This window comes from Physeter macrocephalus, chromosome 2 (genome assembly GCF_002837175.3).
Source record: "Physeter macrocephalus isolate SW-GA chromosome 2, ASM283717v5, whole genome shotgun sequence".
Classification (NCBI taxonomy): Eukaryota; Metazoa; Chordata; class Mammalia; order Artiodactyla; family Physeteridae; genus Physeter; species Physeter macrocephalus.
In genome coordinates, this window is record NC_041215.1 from 118,221,777 (window position 1) to 118,242,595 (window position 20,819).

General features: G+C 40.8%; 1 protein-coding gene across 6 annotated transcripts in view; it reads right to left on the reverse strand.

The window, feature by feature from the left end:
* MREG (melanoregulin) overlaps nucleotides 1–20,819 on the reverse strand; it is a 154,248-nt gene that overhangs the window by 18,759 nt on the left and 114,670 nt on the right. For 5 of the 6 annotated variants that reach the window (XM_055089938.1, XM_055089944.1, XM_055089951.1 and 2 more), the window contains 3 exons: nucleotides 10,140–10,230; nucleotides 8,778–8,941; nucleotides 5,543–7,905 (listed from right to left, as the gene is read on the reverse strand). In XM_055089938.1, the coding sequence (XP_054945913.1) occupies nucleotides 7,771–7,905; nucleotides 8,778–8,941; nucleotides 10,140–10,230 (390 nt within the window). In that variant the 3' untranslated portion in view covers nucleotides 5,543–7,770. Of the gene's footprint in view, nucleotides 1–5,542; nucleotides 7,906–8,777; nucleotides 8,942–10,139; nucleotides 10,231–20,819 lie in introns of those variants that run through there. The other variant, XM_055089957.1, reaches the window with a different exon arrangement.

Consider the following 20,819-nt stretch of genomic DNA (forward strand, 5'->3'; position numbering starts at 1 on the left):
CCTCCGCGGAGCACAGGCTCCGGACGCGCAGGCCCAGCGGCCACGGCTCACGGGCCCAGCCGCTCCGCGGCACGCGGGATCCTCCCGGACCGGGGCACGAACCCGTGTCTCCTGCATCGGCAGGCGGACTCCCAACCACTGCGCCACCAGGGAAGCCCAACCAGTATTTTTAAATGGATAAAATTTACATAATAATCATGTTTGTTTGGCTCTTGCCAAAAAATCAGAACTGAGCCCTTTTGCATGACAGCAATCTTTTGGAGCTAAGAAATAATTGTTCCCTTTTTTTTTTTTAAAGGTAAGAAAGTGGATTTATTTAGAGAGAAACACACTCCACAGAGTGTGGGCCATCTCAGAAGGTGAGAGGCTGTAACTCTTCCATTTAGAGTAAGGAACACAACTCTCTTTGGTCCACAGTCCCTACCCAGTTACCCTTGGAGGCATTTGAGCTCAGGAACCCTGACCTAAATTTAATAATCAGGATAGAAAATTGTACATACAAATTGAAAATATGCACATAAAAAGTGAATCCTCCCAAAATGTTATGAATGATTATAATAGAATTCTAGTATTATGGTTGTTTTACTATTTTAAAATTTTCTGCATTACTTTTATATTTTTAAAAGAGGATAGTAGTTGACCTAAGTCACTGTGACCTTTCAGCAGAAGCCCAGGCTTTTAGTAAATATCAGTGATTTCCAGCAATTACAAGAAGAAGGTGAAGGCCGTAGGTTTCATCTCCCATAATCTTGCAACCAAGTGAAAGCAAATCTTAGCCCAAATTCTTCTAAACATACAACACTCATTAACCAGGAATTGTGCATCTGCTTCCTGTAATCCCAGAGAAGTCCCCCTCTTTCTTTTCTCAGGACCCACAATATTGAAATAAATGTTTGAAAGAAACTTGAATCAAAGTTTCATTCTTAGGCAGACACAACAGTGTTCTGATAACCAAATCAGACAGCTTGGTGTCAGGCCTTTGAAGTAGGCAGAAAAAGGTGCTCTAGCCCTTCAGCACGGCTGGTTATAAGAGATTCTTAATACCTTCATCCTGCAAAGATGATGGAGGCCAGTCAGTCTTTCTAGCTAACCACCTACCCTGACTACTACTCATTTCACAAATGGAATATCATTCCTAACACACTTTACACAACTTAATGAATTTTCTGGTGTAAATTTTGATAAAGATGATTGAAATGATCAAAGAACCATCTTGGAAAGTAGGTTCCTGATTAGGATACTTCAAATGCTAAATACACGTCTCTAGGATATATGATCAAATTTACTTACACATTTCACACTACTAATACGGAAGAATTTTTAAAGTAAATTGCTACCTAAAAACTACAGCTGTTGGTTTTTGAAAGAGTACTGATTGATTGGTCTGTGCTTTATTTAGCTCTTATAAATCTCATAATTTTACTTTTGTTCCTTTTATAATATATAATATAGAAATATATATACATATATACAAAATACTGTTCTTTCTAAATTTAATCTCACTAAATACTTAGAATATAGATGAGTAGCAAAATCAGATATATCCCATTTAGTTACTAAATGATTAAAGGATGAGAATCAGTTAAGACTTGGTTCCCCGACTCAGTTCTCCACAGCCCAGGTTTCTAAACCCATAAGCTAAGGGAGATGAAAATTGAAATGCCATATGTCCATTTGTAGTCTGGCAAAGCAAAATATAGAATAATACTCTGGAAGCTAATAATAACACTCTTTGAAACATTGTAAAAGAAAGTTCAAAGTGGCTGGCCGTTTTCACTCTGTACACAGTAGTGATTTGGAAATTATGAGTATACTCCTTTCAATGCAACTTGCTCAAATTCAAACAGATTTCTTGTGACGTTAGTAATAGAAAGTGATCTGAGAGAATGGAAAAATGCATTCATCCAACAGAAAACAAGCCATCTTTGTGCCACGATCCCTCTTTGATAATGGGCGAGTAATCACATAAACTAGTTTCTGCTGCTGTCAATGCGGTCCTCTTCCAGAAGTTACTGACTTTAATTTCTTAGCTAAAGGAAAGTTAACTTTCATGATGATCTTTAAAAATGATTTAACCACTATGTTAAATGAATTTACAAATAACAACTACCTAATTAACATTTTTAAATAATGCCCAAATACCAAAGATAAATACGTATTTAACATATTTTAATGACTCATAATGAAATAATACGTATTTCAATAGATAAATACTCCAGCCTAGTTATACTAAAACTAATGGAGAATCACTATGAATGTGTTAGCTACAATTGCAGACCTGTGTATTTTATTGTTGACTCAAGATACTGTCACAGTGGGGTTTCCTGAAGAAAAGACTGAAATGGAGATTGGCGTGCAAGAAGTTTATAAGCAAATACCTACGGAGGAGAGAGGAAAGGCAGGGTTGGGAAAATTGTACTGAGATGTCATCACGATGAAGCCCTCAGTCAATCTAATGGCGAGCTCTAGAGCTAGGATAACTCTTCCTAGCCCTGCAACAACTAACTAGTCAGTAGAGGCAGGATGCCCCTAACAGGGGAGTGGCCTTGGACAAGGCCGCTCTCACTGGTTGATGTCAATTCCGACAGAGAGACCCAGCTGAGATCTCAGACACCAACACTGCCAGAAGCTGAGGGAATGAATAGTTCAGCCCCAAAGGGGGCAGACCCAAGCAGTGCTCCACAACACCTGCTACGGTGCATCCCTGTGCTGCTTGGATCCACTTGCTTTTTATGGCACATCCTGGGAGAGGATCCTCTGGGAGTCTGGGGCATTTCTTTTCCTGAGGAAAGGCTAATTGAACAATTTACAGCCCCACTGCTACAGCTGGTCTCAAGGCCACAGTAATACTTATCATCTCTCTTCTAGATTCCCTAACAGTACTCCTCGAAACTGTCAAGGTCATCTAAAAGCAAGGAAAGTCTGAGAAACTATCACAGCCAAGAGGCGCCTAAGAGAGCATGATGACTATATGCAATACAGTGACCCAGGCAGGATCCTGCAACAGAAAAAGACATTAGGTAAAAACTAAGGTATTGGAATAAACTATGGACTTCAGTTAATAATAATGCATCCATAGTGGTTCATTAGATGTGACAAATGTACCATTCTACGGTTTGATGTTAATAATGGAAACTTGATATGAGGCATATGGGAATGCTCTGTACAGCCTTTGGAACTTTTCTGTAAATCTAAAACTATTCTAAAATTAATAGTTTATATTAAAAATAACAGGAAAAAAGCAGATTGTTGCTAGACTTTGCACTCATGCCTTCGTGAGTCTGACAAAAACCCAACTCATGATAAGCAGTTTTTCAAGTAATGTGTAATTATCCCTTGCAAATGGCATGGCCTTACTCCAGAACCCAAGGAGTCTGTGTTGTCATTCTCCTATTGAGTTTTCCATAAATTCCACATAGCAGCTTTTCTTATCACTGACTTTTAATACTAAGGGGTCTGCAGGGTCCTATGATACAAGTGTCAAACCACTTGGCCATAGCCTGGACCTGCTTTGGAGCCCCTTCTTCCCCTGGACCTCATTCAGAGCTGGCAGCTTTTCATGTCACCCAGTTAAATGGGATGGAGCAGTATTTCTAGGTGACAACATAAAGAAGCCTACCAAGCATTCTGCTGGCTCCATAAAGTTGGGAGGTGTAAGATGAAATAACTCAACCTTTCCTTTGAGGGGATATTTCAGCATGCCACAGACCAATGGACCCCTGAAAACTTCACCGAAGTGACAGGCCCCTGAGACTCTGTAGAATTTCTCTCTCATCCTTTGAAGTGCATGTCTTTCCTTAAGGTCTCCAATGCATTTGCCACTTGGTACTCATCGGATCTAAGGTTACCGATATAGTAACCAATGTGATATTCTCCAGAGTCCAGATGGTCCAGATCCTTTGGGGCTATATTATAACAGACGGCAGGAGAGTTTAGATAGCTCTGGAGCAATACCATAAATGTATACTGTTGTCCATCTCAAGTGAACACAAACACTTCCTGACTTACCTTTCTGATGGGTATGGAAAGAATGCATTTGCCAGATCAATAGTCACATTGTAGCTGAGACTTGTTACTTTATTCTCACAAAGATCCCACCTCTAGCTCAGCAGCTGCAATTAGGGCTACTGCTTGGTTGAATTCACTTTCATTCTCCAGTGTCCATCTAGTTTTAGGGCCAGAGTGGTGAATTAAATGGAATTATAATCAGGACCAACACTCCTGCATCCTTTAGGTCTTTAAGGATACTAATCTCTGTCATCTTTCTGGAGTGCAATATTGATTTTGGTTTACTATCTTGACCAGTACTTGTACTTGGCCAGTACTTGGCCAGTACTTCTTGGTGAAGCAGTTTCAGAGCCTTTCACTTAGCTTTCTCATTAAGATGGTGTTTAACCCACAGGCCAAAAAGTGAACGTTGGTTCTGCCAAGTCCCAAGTATGCTCAGCCCAATAATTTATTCCAGAACTGGGAAGGTGACCACTGGGTAGATCCATGAACTCAATGGACCTACTGTGAGTTAGAACTGGGGTAGGACTCCATTTATTATTTGAATTCCATGTACCCTCCTTCTAAATGGCACACTGTAATGATACTCTTGTCCTTGGGTATCAATGTCAACTTGGATCTTGTGTCCCATGTCCTCAGAGTGTTTGTGTATACTCCTTTCCCCAGTGTACAGTTATCTCAGCAAATGACCATAGGTCCTTTAGAGGCAGGACTAGGGGAAGCAGTGCCATATACACTTGCAGTGATGTTTCAAAGTCTTCCTTCTTGGGGATCTAGTCTTTCCTTTAGTCAGTAGTTTCTGGGTCTAGAAAATAGCCAAGGTCTGGAAACTTGGCAAGAGATCATAACTACTTATCATGTGGCTGTGGCTGTGACCTACCTATCTCCTGATCCTCCATCCTTGAGATCTTTCGATGGTACAGCTTGAGCAATACTCTTATTGGCTACCCATCTATTTTGCCCCTAGGGATGCCATGATCCATCAACCATCTCCAAATCTCTTCGCAGGTACCCCTCGGATCTGGCCATTCGTTATGATAATTGTGTCCACTTGTCTTCTGACAGTGAAGCATTGCCACTGGGCCCCTATTCTTCCATCCCCATTGCTACCAGTGAGCCCACTTCTGGAATACCCTCTGGCCTACAGGGATACTACTGAGTTTTCAGTGATGCTGGTGACTCCTCACCAAAGCATTCTTTATCACTTTGGTTAGTGTGTCCACTGTGCCTTCCTGGGGCCTCCTTTAAGAAAACATAAATACTTTATTATCTGTTGCAATAATATTCATGGAATAGGAAATCAGGTGTTCTATCTGCTAATTACAGGGTTTTCCCCCTGGTGCACATTAAAATAAGTAATTATTAATATAAAATTTTCCATCCATCTACCACCTGCAACTGCCCTGCATACACACACGAACCTTTGGATCCTGGCTGTGCTGAGCACCTTGTGACCTGAAGTGGTGATTTCAGTCACCCTCAAGCCTCTCTCATGTACTCCTCAATGGACCTGAGCACAGATCTGCCCCTTGACTGGCTTTAGAATGATGGGAGGTCCTTAAGCCCATCTGTCTCTCAGCCTCTTTACCCTTTAATTTAAAGGAATTAGGGAAAGAATATCTGTTCCTTCTTAATTCTCAGAAATATGACACACATTCAGCTGAAAAGTAAATACAGAAACCTTTTAATTCTTTGCAAGGAAAATTTCCTGGATAATTCCATGAGTTTTTATAATCATAGAGACAATTGTATCCTTACTTATTCATTACCAAAAATAAAGACTATGGTTACAATGTATTCTCCATAGATGCAAACAGTCTCATCTATTTTGACAGCAAAAAAAGGCAGAAAGACAAAATACAAATTCCAAGAACAAAGATGAAAACAATATGATTTTCAAAGATTTTTTTGGGGGGGGTTAATTTATTGTTTGTTTTTGTTTGTTTGTCTCACTGTTTGTATGTTTATCTTGCAAGAGCCTATAGATGTGAGGGAAAATATCTGCAGGCTAATTTTAAACAACATGAGAGAGGTACTAAGTACTAAATAAAACAAAATAAAAAATGTATTTTTTATTTTAAAAAATAAAACTTTTAGTTTACTTATTAAACTAGGAAGAATATTTCTGAAACATGTGAGTTAAATTGGTCTGCAAAGCATTCATAAATGGAGAACATGTATCTCCTCTAACAAATATTTTAAACATTGTGTTCACTACCAAAAGAGCGAATCAGGGTAGGGAAATTTTGAAGTCACAATTCCCTGCACAGACTAAATACAAGTTACTTTTTAACTTGAAGTCAGAGAAGTAAAATCTGTAAAAGTGAAAATATTGCCATTGTTCTCAGCAGTCTACTGATAAATCTGACAAGCTCTGGAAGTCTTTTCAATAAAATGAACCCTGATTTCGTGGCAAGCTCCTTGCTTAGGTGGCAATTAACTTTTGAAACTGGGCTGCTCAATCTGTGGATAGAAGCAAACTGTGTTGACAGAATTGCTCCGCTTTGAAAATCATCTTCAGGATGGAAGAAAGTCCAGCAATGACCTTCTTCAATGCAACACTGCCTGCAGAGTTGATACTGCTGCTGCCGGTGCCTCGCGGGGCTAAGCCCCGGGCTGGCAGGAGGAACACTGACCCCAGTGCACTGTGACCACAGGCTCTCCATGCCCACTCTGGGTCCTGGAGCTGAGGCCACGCTGCATGACAGGTCCCTGGGCAGGTGCAACTCTCAGTCAACAAGCTGGAAACAGGTTAAAGAGAAGAGAAGACAGTAAAGGTCAAATAGATGCTATCCCAGATAAAATATCAAGGGCTTGTGGACTAGAGCTGGACAATATGTAAAAATGAGGTAACCAGATATCAATAACGTTGAGAATTCAAGATGTCTGTACCACAGCTGAAGACACAGCTTTTCACATGTAGCTGCAGGAAGTTCTGCTTGGGAGCATTCTATTTAGGATTCACTTCTGAGCAGCACTCCTAGATCGTTCTCTTCCTTGGTACATCTAAACTTCTGAATAATCTCAAAATGATGCCTCAAACACCTCCAAGGTTCTGTAGGTGCTTCCAAAGCAAAGAAAGGTCTTGTCACACCTGGTATTATTTTGGTGTTAGCCTATATTATATAACAATTATTTTAAAATTGGTAATCCATATTTGGGCTCAATGATAGCTCTATTAATCTTATTTTATTAACTAGAACATCCTATTCTGCCAATAGGACTAGTGGCTAGAGCTTATTGTACAACCAAAACCAAAATGGTGGCAATGGGTTCTTGGAATCTAATCACCCATGATGAAATATCCCACTGACCAACTCTCTGATGCAAGATCACCAGGGTGTTTCAACGCAGCCTCAACTTTCATATAGTCAAGTCATCATGATGACCAGATATCCAAATGCTTAGATTTTTGTAGGACTCAGAATCCTTTTTCTCTTAGCTAGCCCTCTTCTTTTTTTTTTTTTTTTTTTTTTTTTCCCGGTACGCGGGCCTCTCACTGTTGTGGCCTCTCCCGTTGCGGAGCACAGGCTCCGGACGCGCAGGCTCATGGGCCCAGCCACTCCGCGGCATGTGGGATCTTCCCGGACCGGGGCACGAACCCACGTCCCCTGCATCGGCAGGCGGACTCTCAACCACTGCACCACCAGGGAAGCCCTCTAGCCCTCTTCTTGCTCATTCTCTTTCACACGCATCTGTCCAGCTTTGGTAGGCTGTTGAGTTCCAGTGGAAGAAATCCCATTCTGCCTCGTAGCCTCTCCCTTAGGGACTTGGAAAGGGAAGGTAGTGCAGTTCTTTCTGGCCATCTGCCTGGCATGGGACCCCAGGCTTCTTGGGGTACGTTTGACTGGCAATTTTAAAGAATTCTTCCGCAGCATCGAGTGCAATGAGACGGTCCTGCCAAAATATTACAAATACAAATGTTGTCAAGATGGGAACCAAGCCATGTTGGCAGGAAAACCAATCTAAAAACTACAATATCTACCCTAGAAATAATGATGAGTGAGTAAAACATTTATTAAATTTTTCCCAACAAATTGAGAGACACTCCTTAGCCCTTACTTACATTATCCAAGAAACATTCCACTGCTCTTAGAGTCCTTTCAAATCATTTTTCAATCTTAGGTTATACACACAGTATTTCTCACATCTCTTTGACCTAGAAATGGTTCAGAAAGCTGACTTCACAGCAAAATTGGCTGAAAAATACAGATAGATTCTCGAGCCACAATGCAAGTCTCAGCTGGTCTAAGTGCAATCCAGAAACCTGAATTTTTTTTTAATTAATTAATTTATTTATTTATTTTTGGCTGTGTTGGGTCTTCGTTTCTGTGCGAGGGCTTTCTCTAGTTGTGGCAAGCGGGGGCCACTCTTCATTGCGGTGCGCGGGCCTCTCACTATCGCGGCCTCTCTTGTTGCGGAGCACAGGCGCCAGACGCGCAGGCTCAGTAGTTGTGGCTCACGGGCCCAGTTGCTCCGCGGCATGTAGGATCCTCCCAGACCAGGGCTCGAACCCGTGTCCCCTGCATTAGCAGGCAGATTCTCAACCACTGCACCACCAGGGAAGCCTCATAAACCTGAATTTTTAAAGCCCTCCAAGTGATTATGATGTGCTGGCCACTGGGTACCAATGCATAAGATGCCAGAATCATCTGCCATACCTCATACCATGGTGGAGCTGGTGGTGTGAGAATGCTGAGAATATGGACTAACAGAGAAGCAAAACTTTAAAACAAAATCGGAGCAGGTGGACAAAGACATCCACTTACCACAACAAAGAGATATCTCTCCGAAAGCTCCCAACTGGTTGGGAAAATATTGGTCTCTTCAGCCAGTCTCAACAATATCTCCCGAGCTTTCCTTGTGTTTTTAGAATCACTGATGGTGCTGAGTTTTGTCACTGACAACAAAGAGTCTGCTTCCTTTTGAAAACCTAAGGTAAAGAGATTGAACCCTCACGTAAATTAGTCACAAGGAAATGATGGTCCTGCAGGAGATTAAGGGACCCAACAGTGGATTAGGAACAAATATGAGAAAACTGAAGCCCAAGGCACCACTCCCTGTGCTGCTTCCCAGCACAGTGAGGTTGGTGGGGTCTTTAATTAAAATTCCTTTGCGATTTCTTCTTACCAGATTTTCTTTGTTAACTTTTTCCTCCGAGTTAAGCCTCAGATACTCATCCACTGACTGCCTGCTGCCCCTTTTTTTGGTTTGGAAACCCTCCTCCCACTCCCTACTCTTCACCTCCTCCCCTGTTTCCTGAATTCCTACTTCCCCTGCAACCTGCACAATGGTCACCTTCAGGCCCCTACTTCTCCAAGCCCAGATTCCCTTCCCCCGGGGCAATATGGCTGACTGGTTAAATTACTTATGCAAAGGTCTAAGAGACTCACAGATTTACCCTTCCTGGGATAACTTACATCATAAAGAGGAGACTATTAAGTCAGAACAATACTGGGTGAGTAAAGAGGGCAGAGTTCCACCCCACCCCATCATATCCCAACTAAAGCAACAGCGGCTAGCAACTTGGTACTCCACTTTTGAAAGGTTATGATGCCAAGGTGTCATGTTCTCTTTCAAAGCAGAAGGACTGAGGACTTCAAATAAATTCATTATTTTAAAACATGAAAACAAGCTTACTTTATAATGTGAGGACCATGTTTATTGTATCACAACCCTGGCAGATTTAAGAAAAATCAATACCCAATATCTACTCTCATACCACAGGTATTTTGCTGTCTCTCTTACAAATAATATTTCTCCCAATCTGCCTTACCTTATAAAGCTATGATTAACTGGCCAATCACTCCCATCTAATGCAATCAATGTACAATGCCCAAAAAGTCAATGGTGGTGCCCATATGATTCCACTGTCCTGTGCTACTTGATACTGAGGACAGATGGAGTAACACATGGCAAAATATGTCCTCAAGACAGGGTCTGGTGATAACAGAAACATCAGATGTTTATCTGAGGATACAGGGAGGACGGGATTGGGAAAATAATTAGTACACAGTGGCCTTAATCAGTCAGTTACTGACATTCCTTTCCTAAAAACCATGCTGGAGAAAGTGAAGAGGAATGATCACAACTGGTTATTTTTACCATTTCATAATCACTTTCAGACTCACCTAAATCTTCTAAAATGCGTTTCCATCTATTTCTCACTTCCCTTCGAATCTGTCGCAGGGTGTAGATATCATAGTTGAGTTTTTGCCACTCCTGTAGGAAAATAAAAATTCAGTTTTATTTTTACACTTTGGCCTAAATCCCTAATTCCCAAAGTTAAGCTGTTTAAGCCTGTGGTTCTCCTCTTCACTAATCTTCAAAACAAATCCCAAAAGAAGAGAAGGAGATGGGAAGATGAAGTCAACAGGAATACATCAGCTCCATGTCTGGAGAATCTGCTGTATACCAGATGATATGAAACATTACATAAATTATCCTAATTAAACTCTTCACGTTACCTATTCTTTCAACTGCAGTGATAACATCTGTAAAGTAGGGATAACAAGAGTGAACATTCCACTTAAGATAGTTATAAAGATAAAAGGTATAAAAAAAACCCTTTATATATAAAATACCTGCACACAGTGAGCACCTAATAAAATCTATGTATTACTGAAGCCATTTTATAGATAATGAAACTGAGGCCCGGAAAGGTTAACTGGCTAATCCAGTATCATCCAGCTAACGGGTATCAGAATTGGTGTTTGAATTCAGATCTCACTCCAAAGTTCATGAGAAAAATGACACACAGAGACTTCCCTGGTGGTCCAGCGGTTTAAAAATGGTCCACATCAAAAAAAAAATCTTTAAAAAAAAGAAAAATGACACACAGAGAATTTGTGTCTTTCTTTGTTATCAGAATAAAGCAGACCTGAAGTAGATCCCAAGCTTCTTGATTTCCAGCCAATGTTTCTTTCACCGTATCTCAGCATTGTTCTCATTCATTTATGTTCCCATGATAGGATGAATCTTTCAAGCATTCAGAAGAACTATTAAAAGATTATCATTCTGAAAACTTCAATCTTATGAGTAGTAGGCCATCATGTTGGTCCCCAAACAGAACTTGAATCTTTCAGGAGCATTAGAATCTTTAGTGAGCTAGGCATTTGTTTTAAATGCCATGGAAATTTGTTTTCAAGGAGCCTTCTCTATACAGAAGGGTCATTTTATAGAGTATACCTTTTCCTCTTGGCAAGAACATTAACCACACAACTATCCTAATGCACAGCTTAAAAGAACATCATTCTAAATGCTCAATTTAAGACTCAAGTTATATGATATTTTGACTCCACTAACCGGAAATGTTTCAATGATGCCATTATTTCCCTACCAAGATCTTTTCAAGGCTTGCCTTGCTCATCTCTAATCAACTTTCATGACTGGTTAAGAGAAATCAATTTAGCTGCCCTTCCCAAACATTTATAGATACCACTTTGAGAAAGAAAAGCTAGCAAAATAAAGCGCGTTTTGTTATGATTGCATTTTAGATCTTGTATCTGAAGATACAAAGGCATCAAAAAGTCATGGATTTCACAAAACTATAATTCAAAAACATATATGCACCCCTATGTTCATAGCAGCACTATACACAATAGCCAAGACATGGAAACAACCTAAACGTCCATCAACAGATGACTGGATAAAGAGGATGTGGTACATATATACAATGGAATACTCCTCAGCCATAAAAAGAATGAAATAATGCCATTTGCAGCAACATGGATGGACCTAGAGATTATCACACTAAGTGAAGTAAGTCAGAAAGAGAAAGACAAATACCATATGATATCACTTATATGTGGAATCTAAAATATGACACAAATGAACTTATCTATGAAACAGAAACAGACTCACAGACAGAGAACAGACTTGTGATTACCAAGGGGGAGGAGAGAAGGAGGAGGGAAGGACTGGGAGTTTGGGATTAGCAGATGCAAACTATTATAGAGAGAATGGATAAAAAACAAGGTCCTACTATAGAGCACAGGGAACTATATTCAATATCCTGTGATAAGCCAAAATGGTAAAGAATATGAAAAAGAATGTGTCTATATATGTATAAATGAATCACTTTGCTGTACAGCGGAAATTAACACAACATTGTAAATCAACTATACCTCAATAAAATAAATTTTTTATAAAAAGGTCAAGGATTCCAGCAATTTTCTAGAAATCAGGAAGTGGTGAATCTGAGTACTCTTTCCTGGTCCTCTGTTTTTGACCAAAGGTGTGTATACACATGTGTTTGCATAAGTGTGCAGTGACTGGGGTCAGGGATGAAGTCTGTGACACTGGAAGGCAACGCTGACTGGGTCATCTCAGAAACATGCAATCCTGACCTCATCTTCAGCACCATGTTAAAGCACTCCTCTCTAATGCCCCACAGACTGTGTAAGTGTTCAATACAGTACTGCCATTTTCATTAGAGGAAAATGAAAATTTTCATTTTCATTTCAAATGTTCATTTGCTCATTTCAAATGCTCATTTTCATTTCAAATGAAAAAGAGCATGGTGTTAGAGCCAGACTTCCCAGGTTTGAATCCCAGCTCCATTATTTATTAACAGCCTAACTTCGGGCAAGTTCATAACCTCACTGTGTGTCAGTGGCCTCATCTGTAATATGGAGACAGTAATACTACCTACCTCTCAGGCTTACTGTGAGGATTAAATGCTTTAATGCAAGCCCTGAAAATGGAGTTTGGTGCACATTCTCCTCCAAAGCAGTGTAGGCACAGTTAAGAAACAATCGTCCAAGACTCAGGATGATTTCTATTATGAGGACTGAGGACATTATACATGACGTTAGGCAGCACGTCATTTGTGAGGACCTCCAGAAGAAAAATTTCTCTGCTCTTGACGTTAGGTAGGATTTCACTTTTCCTAAAAAATGTTTCACTGTTCTGAACATTGTGAATTTTATAACTGATCAGTTTCCACGCTTACCTGAAAATGGAGAGTCCTTTCATGGAAAACATATAGGATTTTGAAAGCATTTTTGAATTATCAAAATTTTTACTACTTTTTATATCTTTATGATTTTTCTCTTTTCTCATCTTCTTCTAGTTTGTGCTCTCATTGTATTTTCATGTACGTTACCTTAAGTCCTTTTTGATTAAAAAAAAAGACTATAAATAAACAAAAGATTACACAGAGCAGCACTGCGCTTATTCTCAGTGAAACTGACCCTCCTTGCTGGACTAAATGAAAAGAGATCAGGCTTCGACTCACACGTGATTAGAGACCCACACAGTCAAGCCACAGATGAGATGCTTTGCGTATTCACACAACCTTAAATGATGTAACAAACCACCAGGTGGCTTCATTAACTTGCGATTAAAGGTCTCTGCTAATTTTTCTTTTAGCTCCTTAGGCTGATGCCTCAGAACTTCTGTCCTGAAGGAAGTGTAGCCAAATCTCTATTTTTCGGAGACCCATTCATCAGTGGGTAATCCGGGCTTCAGACTTTTTTTTTAATCTTTCTTTTCTTGCTGTCCATCTATCAGTTATTTTGCTATTCCTAAATACTAACACGGAATGTTATACAAATCCATTCCGTTTCAGTGTCTGTTCCTCTGATAAACTGTTAAGATGGTGAAGCAACGATGTAACATTTTAAGATCCGCTTAGGATGGATCCACACACGATGCACGTGATAAGTACCTGTTAGGATTAACAGAATAAAATGCTGCATCTCATAAATCCATATTATTACTGTCTTCTTTTGACAGAATAGTCATGGATAATCATATATGAAAGTACTTGAAAGTTCTGTGCAAAATTTAAAGCTCTAAAACCAAAAGAAGCTTGGGCAGAGTTTTAACTAAGTACTGGCTTTTGAAAAAATAAATAAGAGGAGAATTTGAACTCCTCTTTAACATACGATCCCAAAGGACAGAATCTAAATGTAACAAATGAGAAACGGTGATGAACAAAATCTTACCCACAACTAAAGAAACTCATTTATTCCCTGGTATTAGAGAAAAACAAGTCTTATGATGTCCTTCTACATTTTAAAAATTGTACCAATTTTCTTTAGACAAACAATTTGAAAATAACAAGTTAAATATTCTTCACAAGTGACTTGATGCTCAAATCTATTAGACATCAAAAGTTAAACTCTTGGGCTTCCCTGGTGGCGCAGTGGTTGGGAGTCCGCCTGCAGATGCAGGGAACACGGGTTCGTGCCCGGGTCCGGGAGGATCCCACATGCCGAGGAGCGGCTGGGCCCGTGAGCCATGGCCGCTGAGCCTGCGCGTCCGGAGCCTGTGCTCTGCGGAGGGAGAGGCCACAACAGTGAGAGGCCCGCATACCGCAAAAATAAATAAATAAATAAATAAAAAGTTAAACTCTTATTTTAAAAAAATCTTTGCTTACTCATAATTTCTGAAGTAATACATTGTGGTCTTTGTGATGCTGTGGCCCGAAACTTTAACAATGAATACATTAGCAGAGGTGTAATAAAAGAAATCATGCAGATTTAATTTCATAAGGTACCTGGGAACCAAGTCAAACTGAAAAAATTTGATTGCAAACAAGTAACTGAAGACGCTTGGCTTAATTTTTGAGGTTTTTCTCCTCCCTAGTTGTTGGCCAAATCAGATCAGGGTTGCTAGATAAGAAGGATGAGGCCAAACATGAAAGGAGAACAAAGCTCAATCTCCTGCCACCATCAGGAGCTAGGTCTCCTGCAGCTTTCGATCCCATGAGCTTGCCTTGACCTTGAGTTCTGATTTAAGCTCCTGGGATCATTTTCTCATGCATAAAATTAAAACATTTTATTCATACCTACACTGTGTTACTGTGAGGTTGTGGAAACATAGCACAATTAAAAAGTAATCTTACTTCTTGTTAAAAAGGTGATTTATACATTTAAAGAAATGTACTCTAACAATAGGTGACATATATTTTAAAATCATCTTATACTCTTAGGACCAACTTCAAAAGAGATTAATTTAGGGCTTCCCTGGTGGCACAGTGGTTGAGAGTCCGCCTGCCGATGCGGGGGACACGGGTTCGTGCCCGGGTCCGGGAAGATCCCACATGCCGCGGAGCGGCTGGGCCCGGGAGCCATGGCCGCTGAGCCTGCGCGTCCGGAGCCTGTGCTCCGCAACGGGAGAGGCCACAACAGTGAGAGGCCCGCGTACCACAAAAAAAAAAAAAAAAAAAAAAAGATTAATTTAATTTTAATTATAAAAATTATATAATCACATAGAAATAAAAATTCAAAGACGACAGAAGGTATAGAATGAAAACTAAAAGTTTACTTTCTCATCCTCTTTTTTTGCCTTATTCCTCAGAAGTAGCTACTTCTGAACATTTTTTTTCTTCCTCCTCCCCTCCCTCTTTCTTCTTCCTCCTCCTTCTCCTTTCTTTTCTTCTTCTTCTCTGGTAGCTACTTCCATAACTCCTCCAAATATTAGGTTTACACTTCCAATCTCATATGCATTGACTTTAAAATTTCTTTGTGCTCTCTGCTATGGACAAAGAGAGCAATTTAGCTCTTCCCTCTCTCTCTCTCTCTCTCTCTCTCTCTCTCATTGCAATGGAGACAGGACAAGTGGGGACACAGATTCTCATTAGTATTTGGACAAATCACGATCTATCCCCTGGGGCTGGCACACTGTGGCCCCAAACAAAATCTGGGTTCTAGTAGCAAATAAGAAAGATGTGATACAGACACTGGGGCAACTGATCTGTCTGCCACAAGCAGACATTTGACGTTTGCTTCTCCAGGATATATTTTCCCCTTCTCTCATCAGTCTGTCAAGTTTACCCCAGTTTTCCTTTAGAGAACAGTTATATTCTCAGCTCTAAGACTGAACACTGATTGGCTTAAGCTAATAAACTCAACCCTGGCAACATATTAGAACCAACAGGGAATATTTTAAAATACCAATGCATGGGATCCACCTCCCAGAGCAATGAAATCAGAATTCTTTGAAGGGGTTCCAGGCTTGAAATTCAATAACTTAAGGCAATCAGCATATCCCATTGGCTCAAGTAGGGGCACAGTACCCAATTCAAGCCAAGGAGATACAACAAAATCCATGGGGCTTCTGGGACGATCAGGAGTGGTATTCTTTCTTCCCCTGGAGGATGGGGTGTGAGGGTACAAAACCTAGAAATGGTCCCATCACTTTTACTACACTGAGAAGAGCCAGCTTAAAGAAAATCAATATTCAGAAGAGGACAAAGACGAAAGTATCACATAGAGGTAGAGCCTAAGGCCATCCTGGGCCTCAGGATCAAACTTCATCTGAAGTCAGTCCTGTTTCTGGAACTCTGTTACCTAAGCTAATTCCATTCTGGTTTAGACAACTGGAGTTCTCTTTCTGGTTCTTACATCTGAAAGATTCACGTTATAAAGCCCATTCATTGAATACATACACAAAAAGGTAATTATAAATACAGCACAAAATATTAACCTCATATTTTCCTACCTCTAACCCCTAGGGAAAAATGTTCAGCATATCGAGCTGTTTAGCTGGGAATGGATATGGCTTACAGAGAATGCAGTATTAATGGCTCTACCTAGGGTTCAACCTTTCTGTCCCAGGAGTGACTTAGGCAATGACACAGATATAACAGCAGTCCTTTTCTGCATCCAGGGATCACTTTATGGTGCCTCCCCTGAATTCTGTCCACCAGAGCAGAGCTTCTCAACTCTCACAAGACTGTTGCTGTAACAGGGGAAAGGAGATGGCTTATACCTCATTGGCTAACTTCTTCCAAAAATCCGGAGGAGAAAGGTCTAACTATCATTTGCTTAACCACTCAATTTTCTTAATTGCAAAGACATGTTGAACCCTTTTGGCTGGATATAATGATCCATTCAAAGTTAACTTTTGATTCATAATAACTTTCAGCCAAAATCTATTCACCACCTGGAACCCAAGCATTAAGATGATCATGTCTTTTGTCTTTCTTGGATAGTGAAAAGCCATCTTCAGAGGAAGATGCTCATATCCAGGCTTAAATCTGCTTCATCTCCTTTATTTTATACCCTCAAATCAGATCATCACAAACTGAAGTTTAAGAAATGGTCCTTATTATATTCGATCTGAATAAAAACCCAGACAAGAAGGTCTTTCCCAAATTTTACATGAAGTGAGGTAACTTTCCCTACGTTCAACTGCCAGCAGCAGCCAAGCCAGAATTCAAATCTAAGTGCATCTAATTCCAAAACCCATACACCCTTAGTAAAAGGAAATAAAAAAGAATAACTACCTATTGTTGCTTCCCTGACCCAGCTTCTTTTTCCTTATGCATTTATTGTTTGTTTATTTAAGTTAGGTAATAGTCATATGATTCACAATTCAAAATGCACTAAAGACTGTCCCTCAGCCACCAGTGTCCTCTCCACAAGTAATAAATGTTACCAATTCTCCTGTACCCTTCCATTTTTTCCTCATAAATGGTAGCGAACTATACCCTGTACTTTTCACTTAATAATATATTTTAGCAATCATTCTGTACCAGAATAGAAGGTTCCAGATACTTCTTTAACTTGACTTTTTGACCATCTGGTATAGACAGAAACAAATTTATAATAAACATATATGCTTGTTTTATAGAAAATGGTCTCCTAAAAAAAATTACAATATTTTCCTAAATGTGCCTTAAAAGTAGAAAATGCCTTAAGATGTTTTACTTCCTAGTCATTCTTTCTAACATCACCATCAAAAAGAACCAAGTAGGGACTTCCCTGGCAGTCTGGTGGTTCAGACTCTGTACTTCCACTGCAGGGGACACGGGTTCGATCCCTGGTTGGGGAACTAAGATCCTGCATGCCATGTGGCACAGCCCAAAAAAAAAAAAAGTACCAAGTACCCACATGTATCATACAAGTACCCACATGTATCATACCCTGTATACATCCCTTTGGGAATTTCCACTTCAACTCAACACTGACATTAAAAGAAGACCCCATACAACTGTGGCTATAGTAACACTGTATTGCAAAAATTAAACATCTAAATCAGGGAACTGCAAAATGAAGAGTAGCCAAATGCTTCTAGTTGAAAGTGATGGCTTTTTGGTACAATGAATTCTTTGAACATTGTTAACTGTTATCTCTTCCCTTTCAACTTTCACTAATTCATATCTTATGCTACTTTCTATTTAAAATGAAGAGAGAGTCTCTAAAAGATAGAAAAAATCACATTGACTTCTTCTCCCATTTTGCTTTCTACTTTCCATTCTGCCTACAGCTTTCTTTCATTTTGTAGGTAGTGGGAAATTTCAGATAAGTAAGAGAAAGACATGTACTACATGGGAGGGTGGGAGGTACGTCTGGATTTTAACAGGCCCCTAACAGGCCTGTTCTCTCATGTTTGCTTTTCACAGAGAAATGTGAAATGGATAACGCAGGCTAGGGTAGTTTTTGCAGCTACTGAAGAGTACTCAAAACTGTTGATGTCAGCCTGGAGGAAGGTTTTTAATAATGCAGGAAAGGGCTCAGTTTCCGTTTCAGGGCCTAGTCATTTTTATCAGTGACTTCGTGAGGTCAAAGGTCACAAAAGTAGCAGAGATAACTAACACACGGAATGTGAGAATCAAGGTTTGAAACATATAACAAATAAGGCCTATGACATAAAAACTGCAGGTCGAAATTTATTAGCAGCAGTTCATTTGAAAGACACATCCTTGCATCTGGTCCTTTGGCTATGTTGACATTTTTCAACCAAAGAATCGGATGTATTTTTATTCGCTCCTAAGAACAAGAACTAATAACTTCATTTATTCCTTAGTCTGCTAAGCCTTGTTAGTGTTAGTAGAGCCACAGAAAGAAGATCAATGTTTGACGGAACGCTCTATCCAGAATGAAGGTTTTGTATGATGATGAGCTCTCCATCACTGGGACTCTAAGCTATAATTTCTATACTTTGGTAGAAATGTATAATTTATATTTCATAACTTCTAGAAATTTATAATTTATATTTTATAACTATATAATTTATAACTTCTAGAAATATAATTTCTATAGGCTCTTTCAACATAATATATTCTTTCTGTGTCACCTGGAAAAATCCAAAAAGGATCTGAAGGCATTTACAACGAGAGAGAGAGAGAGAGAGAGAGACAGAGAGCACAACAGACAGACAGTAGACAGACAGACAGATAATATTTACAGAAGACCTACTACTTCCCAGATACTGCTCTCAGCTCTTTATATGTATTTACTTAGTTAATTCTCATAATATGACATGTTACTCTATGAGATGAATATGATTATTATAACATCTGAAGAACAAGGAAACGGAGGCTCAGGGAGGTGAAGTACTTGCTCAAGTGTGCACTCCAGTAAGTGAGGAGCTGGGATTTCAGACCCAGGCAGTCTGGTTGTAGGGCCAACACACTTAGCCACTGTCCACACTGCCTCTTCAAACTGGAAGGGAGGCGGGGTGCGAGCAAGGTAGGAAGCGAGGGAAGGACGAAAGGGCAGATACTTAGAACAGAGACCGACCTGAAGGAGGAACTAAGAAAACACCATTGAAATCTCTGAAGAAAAATGAACTTTTCTAGAAGCAAAATATTCCCAGGCTCTAGCCAAGACTGCAGCCAGATCCAAGAACGTCCTTCCCGATGGACGGTTGACTCCCTGGGACGTTGTGCTCCGGTCCTTCCTTTAGGGACTTCGGTTCTGCTTCCCCTCCTCGGAACGGGTGGAAGGACCTCAGCCACCTCCCACTTTCCCCACCCCACCTCCACATGCCCTCCCGTCCACCCAGCTCCAAGTCATCTCCGAGGAGTGAGACAAAGGCAAAGCCACTCCCTTCGAGATGCGGACAGGGTGGGCAGCTCACTGCCCAGGCCTGAGATTATGAAGACAGAGTTTAAAAGGTGAATGTCTGGAACTGGGTTGTGCTTGTCTGCAACAGAGAGAGCTGCGAAACTGCTCATACTTTTCTGAAACTGAGCTTCAGGCTTCAGGACTGAGGAAAACCCTGGGTTTCTTAGACTCACCTTCCTACTGGGTGCTTCCTCCACTCCTCCCCTTGAAGCCCCATCGCTCATTTCAGAAGGAGACCAGCCACACTATTTCCCTTCCCTGGAAAAGTCCCCGGAGAGCTGGCGGCCCTCTCCTCCCAGGATTACAAGATGATAGGGTCACAGGACGCCTAATTCAGAAACCCAGCCAAGGGCCTGACGGCCGATTGGCTCAGGCGACCAGCCGCAGTTGCCCTGGCTCACGTGACAGGCTTCCACCTTCCAGAGTTAATCAGCTGGCACCTCTGAACAAACACCCGAAAGCTTGAACCTCAGATGCCCAACCCAAGAAAAAGAATTCTGCAAGAAACTAGCTCTCTCTTCCTGAGAGGACAGCTGGTTTCACTGACGCACTAGCCAGGACGCCCTTCCCTTTACCCCCAGGCTTCCTCAAATGCCACGTGCTTCTCCACCCTCCCTTCTTTGCCATGTGGCTTCAAAGGGAGCTTCCATAGCTGTTCTCACTTCCTCCTCATCTCATTACTCACCAGTCCCTGGCAATCAGCCTTTCAGATCTGCAACCCATGGCAAGTGCCAGAGTACTGTCCCCACCTTCTCAGCTCACTAGTGACTGAACAGGGATGTCCTTTCCTAAAGCACTGAATGCTGATGGCCTCCCCTTCTTCCCGTGCCTCCCCAGGTTTCTGCGGGAGAGGTGAAAAGGAATGAGCGTCTACTAAGTACCCCTCAGGACACTTAGTGGGGTGGACGTTAGTCCCCCCATACTTCAGAGGAAAGGTCTGGGGCTTCCCTGGAGTCAGCCAGCAAGAGGTCTGAGATTCGGACCGCTGCTTCTAACGCGCCTCCTCCA